Source organism: Mastigoproctus giganteus, chromosome 9 (genome assembly GCF_048544385.1).
Source record: "Mastigoproctus giganteus isolate SK-2022 chromosome 9, ASM4854438v1, whole genome shotgun sequence".
Taxonomy (NCBI): domain Eukaryota; kingdom Metazoa; phylum Arthropoda; class Arachnida; order Uropygi; family Thelyphonidae; genus Mastigoproctus; species Mastigoproctus giganteus.
Window position 1 is genome coordinate 63,262,103 of NC_143583.1, and position 18,213 is coordinate 63,280,315.

The 18,213-nt window shown below is 34.7% G+C and overlaps 1 protein-coding gene across 1 annotated transcript in view; it reads left to right on the forward strand.

The window, feature by feature from the left end:
* The window catches only part of mgl (low-density lipoprotein receptor-related protein megalin), a 1,043,262-nt gene that overhangs the window by 288,108 nt on the left and 736,941 nt on the right, over nucleotides 1-18,213 (forward strand). The window contains exon 18 of the mRNA XM_090381453.1: nucleotides 2,526-2,675. Within this exon, the coding sequence (XP_090237579.1) occupies nucleotides 2,526-2,675 (150 nt within the window). The remainder of the gene's footprint in view (nucleotides 1-2,525; nucleotides 2,676-18,213) is intronic.

Below are 18,213 nucleotides of genomic sequence, written 5' to 3' on the forward strand. Positions count from 1 at the left end.
CCTCGGCTTCGGAACTCACATTCCATGCGATCAGTGAAGGCCCCCTTTCTATTCAGTGAAGCAAAAATTCTCAGCATCCAACATGATTACACCAGACTATTAATTTCAGAGACACTTGAAATTAAATTACATCAAAATTCAGTCAATGTACGTCACCCCTACCCCATCTCAGATTCATGGTCCTTCACATGCATGCGCCAGGATCGCAACTAATCTCCATGCTATAAAATTCCCCCGCAATACCTGCAGTTCCACTTTCCTGTGATCATGACCATGGTCAAAAAGCCCTGTCCACTTTAGGGAAGTACAAAATTCTTCAGTCTCTTAATGTTTTATAGCATTCTTAATTTTTTTATATTTTAATATTAGTTTTTAAAGTATTAAGAGTGTGGATTCACTATGTATTTATTTGATCTCAAATCATTTAAATTGTTTTTAAAATACAGATGTATTGTATTCTCTCGCTCAAAAATTGGGGCAGTGATTCGATGTATTTTGGGGTCGGGCTTGGGGTCCGCTGGTCTCCGATTCCATTGGATCGCTAATCTTGTCTACAAGGGAGCGAAATACATGTAATCTATTTGTATAATTATTCATCTACAGAGAGTATCAGAACTGAAGTGTTCTACAAAACATCATAGAGGTAAATCTTCCATTTTTAAACTAATACATTATATATTCTATGCTGAGGAATTTTTAGATTGATTTGAAAAATAAGTGAAAATTAAATCTAAATTAAATTAATGTATATTTACATGTAAATTAAACAACCCTTCTGAAAAGTAACAGTTAATTTTCAGCCTAGGCCAAAATATAGAAAATGAAAATTGTTATATAAATTTCCTCGTCTCACAAATTTTAAAAATGAAGTTATTCTCAAGAGAAAGATCAATCTAATTGAAACCATCATTTCTATGCATGTCGAAGAAGCAAAATAGGAATTTTATCCATTTAACATCTGTATATGTATGAAAAACCATGCATGGTCACTGAATTTTCCTCTAAAAGTATAAAAAAAAATAATAATACACTTCAGTCTCTCCTCTGCCACATGGCTAGTAGCTCACTGTGAAAATACTCATACACCAGTTCCTAAGCACTTCTAAACTTTAGGTTTGGATGAAACTACAGCACCTTGCAAAGGTGAACAAATAGAATTGGCTGATAAAGATGAAGGATATATATTATCCCAAGAAAATTAGTGTCACTTGACAACCCATGCTAAACTGAATAATCACATTCAAGATTTGAAATTGTTGAAGAGCCAAGGAACTATTGGCAGGAGGGTGGGGGGGGGATCCAGTTTGCAAGGGTGAAACTTTCTTGCAAAGAATGCAGCCACCAGAAGAATTTATCTTAACAGGATTTCTCTCTGTGTCAGCTGTCAGGAAATCTTTCTTTTTCACAATGATATTGCAAAAAATAAATGGCAGTTTATTCCATAACTACTCTGCATCCTACTGATTGCATGAATAATCTGAAAAAAATATGTGAATAGGTTATCTTTAACTGTAAGAGTAAAACATCTCCTTCTGATGTATGTGTTGAAGGTCATATCTATGTACAGTTATAAATTACTGGAAATACAACAGTTCACTGTGTGAAATGTACTTGATTTTACATGAGAAATTTTGAATTTAGATAACAAGGTAAAACTTGGAAATTTGGAAATAATTAATTGGCCCTACATAATGATCCACTTTTTTGGAACCCACTCTTGGCCAGATGAAAAGATAAATGAAAAGGCCAGATGAAAAAGGAGCCTTTTTGTTGATTCAAGATAACATTAAGGTTCACAAAAGGCAAACATTCCAATAGAAGGCTATATAATGAAACTTTTCTTATAAATGCAAGATAAAAACTAAAGTTCTTACATTGCCTGCTTCACCCTCTGTGAATTACAACTTGGATCTGTGTTTCTCAGTGGCCTGAGAAAGCTAAGAGGTCTTTCTCAAATGTCACCAATTCTTAATTATTCCAAATTTCTAATCTATACTTGTAAGGTATTCACAGACATTAAACTAGCTGTTTCAATACACTTCAGTTCAGTACACAGTCACTTTCAATACACATTTACATTTACATTTGTTTATACAGTAAACACTTAAACTAGCTGTTTAAAGACAGTACACAGTCAGTAAACTTCACTTTCAATATTCAGTCATAATTAAGAATAATATCAAAGTATTATCCTTCCAAAAACACCTCTGGCTCCAGTATGAAGCATGTGTAGTCGTGTGTTTGGATATTTTGCTAAACCAGAAATAAAAATCACATAAATTTAAATTAAAGAAGAATTTTTAAAGAAAACAAAGTATTTTTTTTTAATAAAATCAGAATTTAATCCAAAAGAAGGAAAGGCCAGCTTGAGGTAGTAGAAAACGTGTTTTTATAATTAGTAATAAATCATCACCTATTATAATACTTTTTCTGGTATGGATGTGATGCTTTTGATATAGTATATTTTTTGGAAATGAGAGAAGATTAGATTACATTTCTATTATAAAAGATTTAAATTTTTATAGAATGGCTCTATGTTACTGACTGGCGACTGGATGCCATCCTCCGAATGAACAAAGTTACAGGAGAACATGAACAGACTGTTGCAAGTGTAGAAGAAGGAAGTCGCTTATATGGAATTAAAGTTTTCAGTCATGATAATCAAAGAACTGATAGTAAGTGAATATGTACTATGTTATTTTCCCTCCCATCCCTCCCTCCACACATATACTGTGTGTTGCAATTTAAAGGTCTATCTTGCTGGTTTTAGGGTTAGGAGAGCTGCTTATCATGATATTTTTTATTATTTTTATACAGAAATTTATGAATTGGATGTTAAAATTGTAATAAATGTTAGCATTTTGATTCTGCAATTTCTAATTGAATTTTTTCTGTTAGCTGTTTTCAATTTCCATCATCAGTTTAGTTTAGAAACATCATCAGTGTACTTCTAAAGTGAATATAAACTGACTTTATTTGGAAAAAAAAAAAAAAAAAAATGCTCTGCCACATTACAATCCTATAACCTATGTAATAAATTGAACAAATTTATTTATGCATGAGTAATGCACACACACACACACACACATCATTTCTACTACCAAGGTAGTTTTAATGCATCATTTGATTATATCTCATATTGTGAATACCTTCACAATGAGTTCCCATGGTATTGCACTGCCTTGAATAAGTAATGCTTCACCTATGGAGAAGACTAATGTTACTTATTTTCGGCAGATACCACCACCCAGATGGCACTGTTATGAAGTATAACTCCATTGACTGGGTATGAGAGTACACGTGAACAGGCGAAGTTTTTATGGCTCCAGCTAATAGAGAAGTTTTCTTAAGGCTCCAGCTAATAGAGAAGTTTTCTTAAGGCTCCAGCTAATAGAGAAGTTTTCTTAAATTTTTGCTTTTTTATTGACTTAAATTGGCATATTAATTTATTTTCTAGAGTTGCTTTATATTCCTAGTAACAATACTTTAGTTTAATTTGAACTTAGATAGAGATTTTGTAGGTTATTTACTTAGTATCAGTAAGGGTATCTAATCCACGTGTTGGACAAGTTTTGCAGCTCCCACGAATGCTAAGTTTTTAATTATATTTAGCCAGTTTATTGACTTAATTGTTAGATTAAATTATTTTCTATAAGAAGCTTATAGTCCTAGTCAAGCTCCGTGGTGTATTTTTAATTTAGATAACATGATTTTGGAAGTAATTAATACCTCATGTCCGTAGATTTACTGTTCGTAACTTGACGCCATTGTTATACAGTACAATGTGTACCTTGAACTAGATAGCGTAAGGTTTAACGGAAAACTAGATAACGAGTATAGTAGTATCAATTAATCAGTAAAATTTACTAATCTTATTAAATTTCATTGTCAATTAAATTGTACTTTTTTAACTAAATACATATAAGGACCTAGTTTTTACAAACCTACCATTATAAATTAATACATATAACTTGACACAAGATAAGAAAGTCATATAACGTAACTTGGAGATAATATTCGATACTGAAATACATATATAGTGTTATAACTGCATTCGGATATAAGTTTAGGGTTATATTTTGTATTGGAATTTTATTTGAAATTGAATAGAAATCATGATTCAGACCAGAGCAGCAAAGCAAAAGGCTCAAACTAATGGGAGTGCTGTGGCTTAGGGGAGAACTGAGGGGGGGCGGTTGTCCTCTGAATCACAGCCTTTTGAAATGCACTGCTTGTTTGATGTTTGCGGAGCAATGAGGAACGGGACATGATATTGCCAAGGGGAATGTTTTTGTGTGTGTGTGTGTGTGTGTGTGTGTGTGTGTGTGTGTGTGTGTGTGTGTGTGTGTGTGTGTGCGCGCGTGCGCACCACGATGTAAGGAGTGTTAGGAAATCAGGTGCCAACTCAGCATTGTTACGAGCCTATATGAGAGCTTGAAGGACTTAAATCGAGGGGCCCATCAAGCTTTCAGCTTCCCACATCAATGCCAGAGCTTGCACTTGAACATCACTCAACACAGCGGCAACCCCCAAAGCAGAATGTGCTGGTCCCAAAGGAACTAGTTGTTGTCGGTGACTCAATTGTCAGGGAAACGGGGAACATATTGTGCAAAAAGGACTATGGTATGCTGCCAGGGGCAAAGGTTGATGACATTGTAGAGCAGATATCATCTTTTAATGGCACAGAGGGTGATATTGTTGTACACATTGGCACTAATGATATTAAGAGTAGGAGACCGGCAGAATTACTTAACAAGTACAGGTCAATGTTGAAAAAAAGCCATGAGTTAGGGTTGAATTTGAAAGTGTCTGCAATTCTGCCCAAACACGATGGGAGGGAGTATATGATGAGAGCCTTGTTGATCAATGGAGAGATTATGCAAGGCTCAAGGGATAGAATTTTTCTCAGCCTGGTCTGTACTTGTTAACAGGAGAGACTGCTTCTACAGGGATGGGATACACTGAGATAGAAAGGGTGCAAGAATATTTGCTGATGCTATCGAAGCAGAGTTAGGTGGGTCAGAAAACTGATAGCTTGGGGGGGATACACAGACTAATATATGAAAGAATTATTAATTTACATTGCCCATCAATTATTAATTGATGGGGAATGTCAATGTAACTTATGACTTTCTACAAGTCTAAATATCAGAGCAGCATGCTTATGATCAAAATTTGCCATTCCAGAACACTCTGAAAAGTGACCATTATCTAAGACATTAATTTAACATTTATTCCCAGAAAAAAACAAATTTAATTGAATATGAATAATGGTCAGAGACTACTGAATATAAATACAACTAGGCGAAAATACATAAATGTCAGCCTTACATGAAATGCTTTTGCATATATCATTATAGGTTTTATTTTAAAGCCCTAAAAGGTTCCAGGCATCCTCTAGTAAATTGTTATTTTTTGATTAAATTTCAAATGAAAGAAAATAGAGGAAAGAAAATGTAAAGAATAAAATTGCTAGCAGTGGCATCTCCTCAGAGGAAAGTCACAAGGGCCCAGTGACTGTCGTACCCATAGCATTTTAGTGAATGCTTGAAGTAAAATGAATTGCATCAAACAGATATGGTCCCTATGCTCAGAGCTGGCGAACGGTATGATTGCACAAGGCCCCGCGCTGCTGACTGATTTTGCAAAATAAAAATGGTTTCATTTTTTTTTTTTTTGTTTTAATACTGTCGCAAAATCTAGCGACATCACCATAAAATGGCCATATTTTTAATATACATAAGAAATAAAATGTCAATAATCATGTTGTTAACATTATCTGAAAGCCAGCCAAGAATTCTCCAAAGAACACGGAAAATATATTTCTTTCAAATATATTTAAAATATCTCTCCTTACAAATAAAAATAATAAATATATAATAATTTATTGGAGTTTCATTTGAAATTATTGAATAAATATTCCCCACAAATACGAATATATATAATATATATATGACAGCTGATCGTATATCGTACGTTTTTATCGCGATTCGCGAGGTGCGAAAATAAATAACATACAGTGTGTTTTTATCTATTTCGCAACATGAGTAGTAGAGACAGAGATGCAGGAAGAAAGTATGTGTGGCTCTGATAAATTGAAGAAAAAAAAAAGAAAGAGAGAAGAAATTACGGAAAAACAGAGGAACTCCCTTGCAAAATTTTTAAAAACTGAAAATGTGCAACAAACTGAAGAAACGCATAATTCACAGTTACTGGAAGATCAAACTTGCAGAAATGAAATTACGCCGTGCGACATCCACGAAAACGATCCTAATCATCATAAAGCCAGCTCTCGTCCTAATGAAGAGGAAAGCGATGATAAGAAAACTGTAGAACAGGAAGATAATCATGAAGCAGAGGGAAACGTACAGACGGAGGATTTTTTGTCAGCGTTGAACAAAGAACAAGATGAATTATTCCGAGGACTGCAGCTTCAAGAGAATCAACAAAGCGACAGAGACGAAAATGTCGATATCAATGATCCTGGTACTTGACCTGAAATTATAACTGATAAATTTAGAATGGCTATCATACAAAATGGCGTGACACAAGTAAAAAACTACGATTTTCCGAAAGATAAAAATAACAGAAGTTTTTCTGAAAATTATTATTTAAGAAAATTAATGAATGGGGAACATCAAGAATGAAGGTGGTTACTCTACTCAAAGTACAAAGATGCCACATTGTGTTATGCGTGTAAGTTATTCTCTTCAAATACCACTTCTCTGTGTTTAACTGGACTTAACGATTGGGTACATTTAAGTTCACGATTACAAAGTCATGAAAGATCAGAATATCATTTACAAGCTATGTACAAATTGTTACAACTTGAAAAGAATTTGAAACTTGGAAACACTATTGACAAAGAACATGAAAAAATAATTAAAAACGAAATACAGCGTTTAAAATTGTTTGTGAACGAATAGTGGCTGCAATTTTATATTTATCAGAGCATAATTTGGTGTTCAGGGGCAGTAGCGATGCTTTATATAAACCACACAACAGTAATTTCTTAGGTCTCCTAGAATTACTTGCAAGATTTGACCCAATCTTGAAACAACATTTGGATAGGTGCGTAGAATCAGCATCGCGTTCCTATTTATCTCATAGAATACAAGATGAACTGATTTCTGCTTTGGCTAAAAAAGTTAGAAAGGAAATAATAAATACAGTTAAGAAAGCTAAATATTTCACAATTTTATTAGATTGCACTCCAGATGTAAGCCATCAAGAACAATTAACTGTTATTTTAAGATACGTTAATGTAGATAACTCTGAAAGTGATGTGAGTATACAAGAACGATTTATTTGTTTTGAAACAGTAAAAGACTCGACAGGAAAAGGGTTATCAGCCAAAATTGAAAGCATATTATAAAAGGAGGAATTAGATTTAGGGAACTGTTGAGGACAGGGGTACAATAACGGAGCTCATATGAGAGGTTTATATAAAGGCGTGCAAGCACTTATCCTGCAAAAGAATTCCAAAGCACAGTATATGCCCTGCGGAAGTCATAATTTGAATTTAGTTCTTGGAGACATTTCAAAATCATCTTCTCTTGCAAATTCATTTTTTGGGACTTTACAAAGCATATATAATATTTTTGCAAGTTCTATGATACGCTGGGATATATTAAAAGAGCATGTCAAATATCTTACTCTAAAACCACTGTCAGAAACGAGGTGGGAATGTCGCCTCGAAAGTGTGAAATCTGTGCGATACCAAGTACCACAATTTTCTCTAGCTTTGAAATGCCTTTATGAACATACCAGTGACATGAAAATGAAATCCGAAATCCAATCAATCGAAAATAAACTTACTTCATTTGAATTTTTATTAAGTTTGGTCATTTGGTATGACATACTGAATGAAGTAAATATTGTGAGCAAGATATTTCAAAATTCAAATATAGATATCGGTACTGCAAATTCACATTTAAAAGGCCTTTTAAATTTTTTTGAACAGTATCGTGAATCGGGATTCAACTCTTCTTTAATAACTGCAAAGGAAATAGCTGAAGAATTACAAGTGACATCTGAATTTAAGAATCAAAGAACTGGACGAAAAACAAAGCAATTTTGTTATGAAGGAACCGACCAGCCTATTTCATCAGGCGAAGAATATTTCAGAATTCAATATTTTCTAGTCATAATCGATAGTGTGATTATTTCTGTTAAGAAAAGATTCGAAATTTATCACAAACATGAGACATCATATGGTTTTTTATATAATTCGGATAATATTCAAAAACTGACTGAAAACGATCTTCTTAAATGTTTCAAAGACTTAAATGCGACCTTGCAAGACGATATTGATTGCATTGATTTATTTAATGAAATCAAAATTTGTCGTCGAGTTTTGCCTTCCAGGATCACAATATTACAAATATTACAATATTTACTGAAAAATAATTTATTTGAATTGTATCCAAATTTTGTTACTGTTCTGAAAATTATATTAACCTTACCAATTACCGTCGCATCTGCAGAAAGATCTTTCTCAAGATTGAAAATAATAAAAAATTACTTGAGATCTAGCATTAGTCAAGAACAATTTACCTCCTTAGCCATTTTATCTATCGAATCCGAAATAGCGAAAAAACTAAATTATGATGATATTATCAACGAATTTGCTATAAAACATGTAAGAAAATGAAACAAAAATCACATATTGTGACCTTATTTGATTAAGTTGCATACCAAATTGTATTTTATAAGTATATGAAGCAATTATTTTTCTTATTTGATTTATTAAAGATTTTTTTGTGATTGAAATGTTAATTTTATTAAAATAATTTAATTAGTTATCATTTTCATGTAATCCTTACTAAACCAATTTGTGCAATGTAATAAATATCAAAATGCAATAAATTATTTTGTTGTACGAAATTTGTATCAAGGCCCTGCAAGTCAACTTTGCACCGGGCCTCGCTTTTGTTCGGGACGGCCCTGCCTATGCTATATACCTGGAGCTGAAAAAATAAATCGCTGATCTATTGTTTGAACATAAGTAAAAATAAGGAGAATTTTGGCTTTTGTAGAATATATATGTATTCATTAAAAATAATGCCCTGAGGCAAAAACTATAGTAACATCCAATTAAACTACAGAAGAATGTTATATTACTGATTAAAATATAAATAGAAAATAACAGTGTGATCACAATTGCCGAATGAATCACTTAAAGTTAGAATTCTCTGTCTTCATTTTTTGCTTCTGTTCAACAGTATCCTAGTGGGTGATTTATTCCTTCAGTTCTGGTTATGGATATAGCTTACAGGCAATGGCTGTTTGGAGAAATTCATTTTGCATTGAAGTGCTATGAGTTTGTTAGTTATTGTGGCCTTGTAGCTTTCCATTGATCAGATAAGACTCCATTGGTTTTTTATCTTTCCTTTCTCTGCTTTCATCTGAGATTTAGTCAACAAAAATTATCAAAATAAAATCTGCTCTACAATGTCAAAAATAAAATTTTTGACATTGTAGAGCAGATATCATCTTTTAATGGCACAAAGGGTGATATTGTTGTACACATTGGAAATATACTGTTAAGGGCAAAAAAAGTACACATTGGAAACTTTTTTTGCTCTTAACAGTATATTTTAAACTAGTTATGTTTCTATTCGATAGTCGTTGACTGTTCATATGCAATTAAATTTGAATTTTTTCAAGGATAACTGTTAAATTAATCTCCTAGGCAGGGGTCACTGACCTGATGTTCTTGAATTGACAAATTTTGCTTGTATGTTTTCATGTATTTTGACTTGTAGAAAGCCATGGGTTATGTTCTCCGTCCTTTAGTAATTCTTTCATATATTTAAATTTTTTTGTTTTTTTCTTATTACAATAGTAGTTTTTATCTCCCTGTCATAACTGGTTTACTTTTTTTTTTGCAAGGTGCACACTGTGTAGTAGTATATTCCATAAGAGGGTCACTATGTGTATTAACCTTGAATTTATAAGAAATATTTATACAAATTTTTTTGTGTCATGTAGTGGGTGTGTCATCTTTCATTATCAATTTACTATTATGTTACAAGTAAATGTATTTTTTTAATATCTATAATTCTCCATATTTTCTTATTCTCTAATATCACAGTCTTATGTAACTTTTTTTTGATGACATTCATTAATTCTGTTAGATTTACTTTACATAGAATTCTTCATTTATATCTTTTTACTTTATATCTTGAACTGTTTGTTCAACATTTGTTTCAGTTATAAATATATATATATATATTAAATGTTATATTTAATTTTTTGTTTTTATATATATATATATATATATATATAACTTTCTTGAAAACTATGGTTTAAACAATGGAAAAATCATTACTAGGTGTTATTTCTTCTATCTTAAAAGTGATTAGTGTTTGCTGTTGTTATCTGAGAATTATATAAACAAATTTTTAATTCTACTCCAAATGGCCAGGTTCAGAGCAGTTTGTAAATTCACTGTAACTGTTTGATTAACTCTGCTATATCAGTAGTAGATGTCAGCCCTGCATTAAATGTTCTTGCATATATTATTATACGTTTTATTTGCAAGATGTAATTACATTACAAGTACAGTAATTTTTGCAAAGTAGTAGTAGTAGTGGCATGTGATGCAAGAAAGCAAATGTATGAGCTTATGCAGCATCAGCCAAAAAAAAAAAATCACACCATTCCCTCCAAATGCCTGTCCAGTTCCTCCTTAAATTTATTCAACCTATCAACTTCCACAACGACAGATGGAAGTTTGTTCCAGCAATTAACAACCTACTGGCTAAAGGCAAATTTCCGCACATCTATTCTACCTCTGTCCTTTCGTAATTTGAATTTATGTCCCCTTAGGTTCATAATCTGAACAAGTGGAAGGATCCCATCAGAATTCAGCGTGCTGAACCCATTCAAGGCCTTATACACCTCAATCAGATCACCGCGCAGGTGCCTAGTCTCCAGCCACTGCAATTTGCAGAACTTAAGCCTCTTTTGATAAGAGGATCCCTTCATTCCCCTCACCAATCTTGTTGCCCTTCTCTGTACACGCTCAAGTAAATCTACACCCTTCCTAAAATGAGGTTTCCAGACCTGTACGCAGTACTCAAGGCATGGCCTGACCATTGCCTTATACAGAGGGATAATCACCTCCTTTTCCCTGCTAGCAAAATTCCTATATATCATTGACAAAACCCCATGACCTGCCCTGGCAGCCTGTCTGCATTGCTCAGTAAACTTCATATCTGCCTGCACAATTACTCCCAGGTCTTTTTCATTTTCTACCACCTTAAGTGTAGTACCACACAGTTGGTACGTTTCTCTGGGGTTACTTCTACCCATATGCAGTACTTTGCATTTGTCAAGGTTAAACTTCAGTTGCCACTTCTTAGCCCATCTGCTCAAATTATCTAGATCCTGTTGCAGTAGCACACTGCCATTACTGTCATTAACAAAACTGCCAACCTTTGTATCATCTGCAAACTTCGACATTAAGCCTGATATACCTTCATCAATATCATTGATAAATATACAAAACAACAGTGGACCTAACACCGAACCCTGTGGGACTCCACTAATAACATTAGTCCAAGAAGAGCAGCACCCATTGATTACCACCCTCTGTCTTCTCGCACTTAACCATCCTTTTATCCATTGTAGCAACTTACCCTTAATACCATTCTGCTCCAATTTGTACAATAGTCTTCCATGCGCAACAGTGTCAAAAGCTTTCCTGAAATCCAAATATATGATATCAAAATTATTTTTTGATCCAGTTCCTTTGTAACCACATCATAATATCCTATCAAATTTGTCAGACAAGACTTTCCCTTAACAAATCCATGCTATGTCTGAATTATTGCTGCAGTCCTGTCTAGATGATCCTGTAATGCATCTTTAACCAGCGACTCCATTATTTTACCCGGAACAGAAGTTAAACTAACTGGTCTGTAATTACTCGTGTCACCCTTCGATCCCCCTTTGTGAATTGGGGATACATTTGCACATCTCCAGGCCGTGGGAACCTCCCCTGAGTCCAAGGATGCTCTCATAATTATGGCTAAGGGTTTGCTTACTTGCTTTGCCGCCTCCTTTAATATAACTGGATAGATCCCATCCACCCCAGGTGCTTTTCTTACGTTTAACTTCAACAATTCTCTTCCACTTTGCTCTCAGTTATTACAAAATCATTAAGTATCCTGCTACAATTTGATAACCTTCTGCCATTTTCAAACCTTAATAATTCCTCACGTGTGAATGTAGATGCAAAATACTCATTCAGTTTGTTTGCTATCTGAGCAGGATCATCAACAGTCGAACCATCGATGTCAAGTGGACCAATCAGATTCATCCCCTTCCTTTTAGAGTTTATATAAGTAAAGAAATCCTTGCTGTTTTTCTTAGCATCTTTTGCCAAGGATGTCTCGTAATCTGCCTTCGCCTGCCGAACCTCCTTTGTGACCTGATTACAGATTAACTTATATCTGCCATAGGCTTCTGAGTCGCTTGATAATTTATATGCATCCCATGCATTTTTTTTCTCTGTTACGAGTCTCATTAGTTCATTTGACAACCATTTAGGCCTAAACCTTGAACAATATTTCTTAATAGGTATGAAACTTTTAGTAGCTTCCACGATTAATTCCTTGAATGCTTCCCACTTAGAATTTACTGTTGGTAACATCGTCAGTTGATCCACTGTACAGAATTTAAAATTTAAAAGTAAATATTAATTGTTTTGTAAAGGTGGATGTGAGAGTAGCTGCTTCAAGTCCATTATATGAAACATTAATTTTAGTAACCATAAAGATTGAGAGCCATCATTTTAAAGTAATAGGTACTAGGTATTTAATTATATGAGAGTTATCCCAAAAGTAATGCACAAAGGTGGTTAAGTTAAAATTAATTTATTTTGTAACATAATTTACATGAAAATCCTAAGGCATGAAGGTGACTACCATGAAGGTTTTAGACACCTTCATGCCTTATGATTGTTTCCCAACTTTTGGGTTATTCATAATTTCTGAATGTTGTTTAACTATCTGCTGAAGTTAAGCTATCTGATGTGTTGGGTCACAACTACATTCAGTTCTTCTAAAGACAGACATCCTTGTTCACAGTAGTTTCTTGATCTTCAGGAATAGATTGTAATTGTAAGGAATCATATTTAGATTCTAAGGGAAGATGAAATCCCTTTTAGAATCCTAATATGAGTCCTTAAAGGCCTCCGTAACCGAGTGGTCAGGAGCGGGAGTGCAGTAGCACACACTCTGAGTAGACTGCGGTTTAAGCCCCTGACTGCTAAATACGGTCTATCTGCCAACCCGCACTGGACCAGCATGGCAGATTATGGTCTATTTCCCTCAGCATGAATTGTTGAGGAGGCTTCCATCCTGCAGTGGGTTGATAATGGCTGCAGTTTTTATGAGTCCTTAAATTTAAATTCTAATATGAGTCCTTAAAAGTTTTCCTAAATTTCGACTTATAATTGGTGAAAACAAGAACAATCTCTACAGATTGGGTGATATGAAGCCTTGGAGTACAAGCACACACGCTTCCAAAATCTCTGGGTGCTTACTGATGCAATAATGTCCTCATAATTGTAGGCTATAATGACTATTATAGACTATAATGGGAACTTAGAGGGGAACAGGTATCCTGTGTGTTATCAGACACTCAGCCTAAAACACTGATGGATCCAATATCTCTCTATTACAGAAGATTTAGGAGAAGTCCGGTTGGCCTGCCTCCCTAAAATCCACTCATGCACACCTTCTCGGTGGTAAGCCCTGTTACGTCACTTAGGTGGCAACGAATGTGTAGAGTGGTTCTCTTCAAGACGCCTGGTCAACGTGAAGAGGAAAAGACCAAACCCTCCAGCATATGACAGCACAACAATACAAATGGCCCTCAGTCCCCATCAGCTTTCACTCTCCCTCTTATGGCAGCGAGAGGATCAGAGTGGAAGCAGAGGGTGCTAAGAATCTCTGGGTATGACCAGGCTGCCATGCACGGAAACTGAACTTGGCCTGTTATAACGTACGATCACTCATCAGTGAAGACAGGATATTAGAGCTGGAAAAGGAATTAGAAAATGTGAATTGGAATATCATCGGTTTGGCTGAAACAAGAAGAAGAAATGAATCACTTATAAGTTTATCAAGTGGAAATCTGCTGTACACCAATGGAAACAGTGAAAGGAGTGAAGGTGGAGTTGGGTTTCTGGTCCATAAAGATTTTAAAAACAACATTTTGGAATTCAAAAGCAGATCACCAAGGGTGTCAAGACTAATACTCAAGATTTCTATGAGATACAAGCTAAAGGTTATAATGATTTATGCACCAACATCGAGCCATGATGATGAAGAGGTTGAAGAAATGTACACCGAAATTGAGAGTCTTCTAGATGAGCAGAAAACCCACTACACTATTATTATGGGGGACTTCAATGCTAAGGTTGGAAAAAGACAAAACAGCACAGAAAGCGGAACTATAGGAATTTTGGAATTGGTGAAAGAAATGAAAGAGGTGAAAGACTTGTGGAATTTACAGAATCTCAAGGACTGTCAGTAATGAACACTTTTTTCAAGAAAAGGGTGAACAGAAAGTGGACATGGAAGAGTCCAAACAACTAATGAAATCGACTTCATCCTCACTAACAGAAGATATATTGTGAATGATGTTACCGTCCTGAATAAGGTAAATGTTGGAAGTGATCACAGAATGGTAAGATGTACACTTGATATAGATGTAGGAAAGGGAAAAAACTGACCCGAGTAAATAATACAAAGGTCTTTGAGATAACAGAAGAGGAGAAAAAACAGTATGTACTGGAACTTAAGAACAAGTTTGAGCTTCTGCAGACTGCTCAGAACCAAGATATCGACGAGGAATATTACAACTTTCTGAAAGTGATAAAGCCCAAGGGAAAAAACCTATAGGGAAAAAGAAGTCCAAAGAAGAAAAAATTAGTCAAGAAACACTTGTCATGATGAACTGAAGACGACAAATGAGCAAGAAAAACACTGACAGGGAGAAAATTGAGTATACTGAGTTATGCAAAGCCATTAGAAAGAGACTCAGAGAGGACATAAGAAGATTTAACACAAGAAAAGTAGAACAAGCATTAAGGGAAAACAAAGGATTTGAATCAGCAGCCATGAGCAATAATACAGAAAGACAAATGATACTGAAACTGAAGAATAGCGATGGTGTACTTATAAACAGCAGAGAAGGCATAATTCAAATAGCAGAAGACTACTATAGAGAATTATACAAGGAGTGAGGGAATGATACCAGCAGTGGAGAAGATGGATTGCAAAGTAGCAACACATACAACATACCCAATATTCTTCCTGATGAGGTAGAACATGCGTTGAAGAAAATGAAGAATCGGAAAACCCCGGGGGAAGATGAAGTTACTGTAGAGTTGTTAAAATTGGGAGGAAGAGACATAACACAAAAACTGGCAAGTCTCTTCACAAAGTGCATTAGAAAAGGTGTGACGCCTAAGCAGTGGAATAATGCAATCATAGTTTTGCTGCATAAGAAAGGAGATAAATCAGAAATTGGAAATTATAGACCAATTAGCTTGTTATCCCACATCTACAAGTTGTTCACAAGGGTCATTACTAACAGATTAGAAAGAATACTTGATGAGAATCAACCGAAAGAGCAGCTGGCTTTAGGACAGGATTCTCAACTATGGATCACTTTCACGTAATATCACAGCTAATGGAGAAAGCAAATGAATATAAAACACCATTATGCCTGGCATTTGTGGATTATGAAAAGGCATTTGACTCCATACAGCATAAGGCAATGTTTTGGGCACTGGAAAGACAAGGCATAGATACCCCATATGTTATGATTTTGAAGAAAATATATGAGAGTGCCACCTCCTTTATTAGACTAGACAAAGACAGTAGCAAATTTAAAATCGAGAAAGGAGTTCGACAAGGAGACACAATATCTCCGAAGCTGTTTACTGCTGCCCTTGAGGAAGCTTTCAGAAGATTAGACCGGTCGCAGAAAGGAGTCAATGTGAACAGAGAGTACCTAAACCATTTACGATTTGCAGATGACATTGTGGTCATAAGCCACGATCCCAAAGAATTAGAGGAAAATCTTAATCAGTTATGCACAGTTAGTAAGGATTTTGGAACTAAAAATGAATATGTCTAAAACAAAAGTAATGATGAACAAGTATGCCACGGAAAGGGAAATAATGATTGAAGGAGCAGTAATTGAAAAGGTGGAGTCATATACTTATCTGGGACAAGTTATTAGCTGTAATAATGATAAATGGCTGGAAGTCAAGAGAAGAATAAATTTTGGATGGATAGCATTCAGGAAATATAGTCACATACTGAAGAGCAATATCCCAGTTTGTCTGAAACGTAAAATAATGGATCAATGTATACTCCCCACCATGACTTATGGAAGTGAAACTTGGGCACTCACCAAAAGAATGGAAGAGAATCTGAGAACTACACAGCGAAGAATGGGACGAATTATATTTGCAATCAGACTGTTAGATAAGATGAGAAACACATGGATTAGGCAGAAAACTCAAGTAAAGGAATTCTTATCAAAACTAAAGAACTAAAATGGTCTTGGGCAGGACACATAGCTCGAAGACATGATGACAGATGGACTAAGAAAATAACAGAATGGTACCCAAGAGGAGCTAGAAGAAAACCTGGAAGACAAAGGCAGAGGTGGATAGATGAAATTCATGAGTTTTTGAGTAGTAAATGGATGGCCAGTGCTCAAAACAGAAGGAACTGGAAAGTTGCTGGAGAGGCCTTCATCCTGCAGTGGATTGAAAATGGCTGATGATGATGATGATGATGATGATAATGACCATTTGTTTCACCTTTGATTGTTTCCAGCAACATTTAGAGGGGCATGGTGAAGATGGTACTGAGCCAATTGTAACTTTAGTTCAGGCTCCAAATCATGTGTCAATGTCTCATTAATAACAACAATGCATTTTAAAAGCTGCACATTCTTGTTGATAACATGCGAGTAACTGCATTGTAATTTCTTTACGCTTTACTTGTTGCTTCTGACAGCAAATGTTGGAACCATCAAGCAACTGCCTTTTGTTTTTGTAACACCTCAATTAAAATTCAGTGAGTTCAGTATTCCAAATTCATTGGCTCTTTGTTCATAGGTCATACTTCTTCTTCTTCCATTTTGGAAGCAGTAATGACTACCAATGTATTGTCTGTAGATTTCCTTGGTCTGCCTGAGTATTGCTTGTCTTCAAGACTCGTCTGACATGATGAAACTGAGACTACCCGCAACGATTCATAAATTTTTGTCAGCATTTGACCACATAAAGTGTCAATTTCAATAAAAGATTTTTGATCTGAAACTATAATCTGACATGAAGCAGTATCACCATCCTTTTTTAAAAGGTTCTGCACAAATATTCACAGGAATTCCATTTCAAGTGAACTATGTTGAGATTAATCTTCAAATTATTATCCTGATAAATGTCAAGATAATAATTTGAAAGACAAGTGAGGAGCATGTACTCAGTGTACATTACTTTTGAGATAACTTTCATATATAAGAACTTTGTTAGTTTATCAGATTGGACAAAATATTGGTTGTGCCTTGTGTAAAAGGCCACTCCGTAGCCAGGTGGGAAGGAGCAGCAGTGCGTAGCATACGCTTCTTGATTAGACCGGGGTTCGAGCCCGTCACCACCAGATACGGAGGATGCAGAAAGGTCAGGGAATGACCACCGCATATCCCGGAGAAATATGGCCTTAGTTGCTAATGCTCCTAAAAACTAAATAACTAACAAATAACAAACAAGCCTTGTGTAAAAGAAGTGGCCTTTGATTTGAATATTTCATTATATACTCATAAAAAGGAAATTTATATATATATATTGGAAATATTTTTAAGATCTATAGTTTTGTATCTGGTTCATAAAAAAAAAAACTTTTCAGATAAATGAACTATAAAGAACAGCTGTTTTTGTAAGAAGTGAGTTTTTACTTTTGTTTCTTTTCAAATACATAAAAAGTTTACTATACTCTTTCAAGCGTTACATGTACAAGATCTATGTCACTAATTAGTTGCTTCTGCATAACTATGCCATGCTTGTTAAAAAAAAATCAGAAAAAAAATAACATTATATAGCAGCCTTTAGATTAAAAATCATGCAGCAACAACCTGTTGACATACAGGGTCTTAGAAATCAAGTTATCTTGGAAT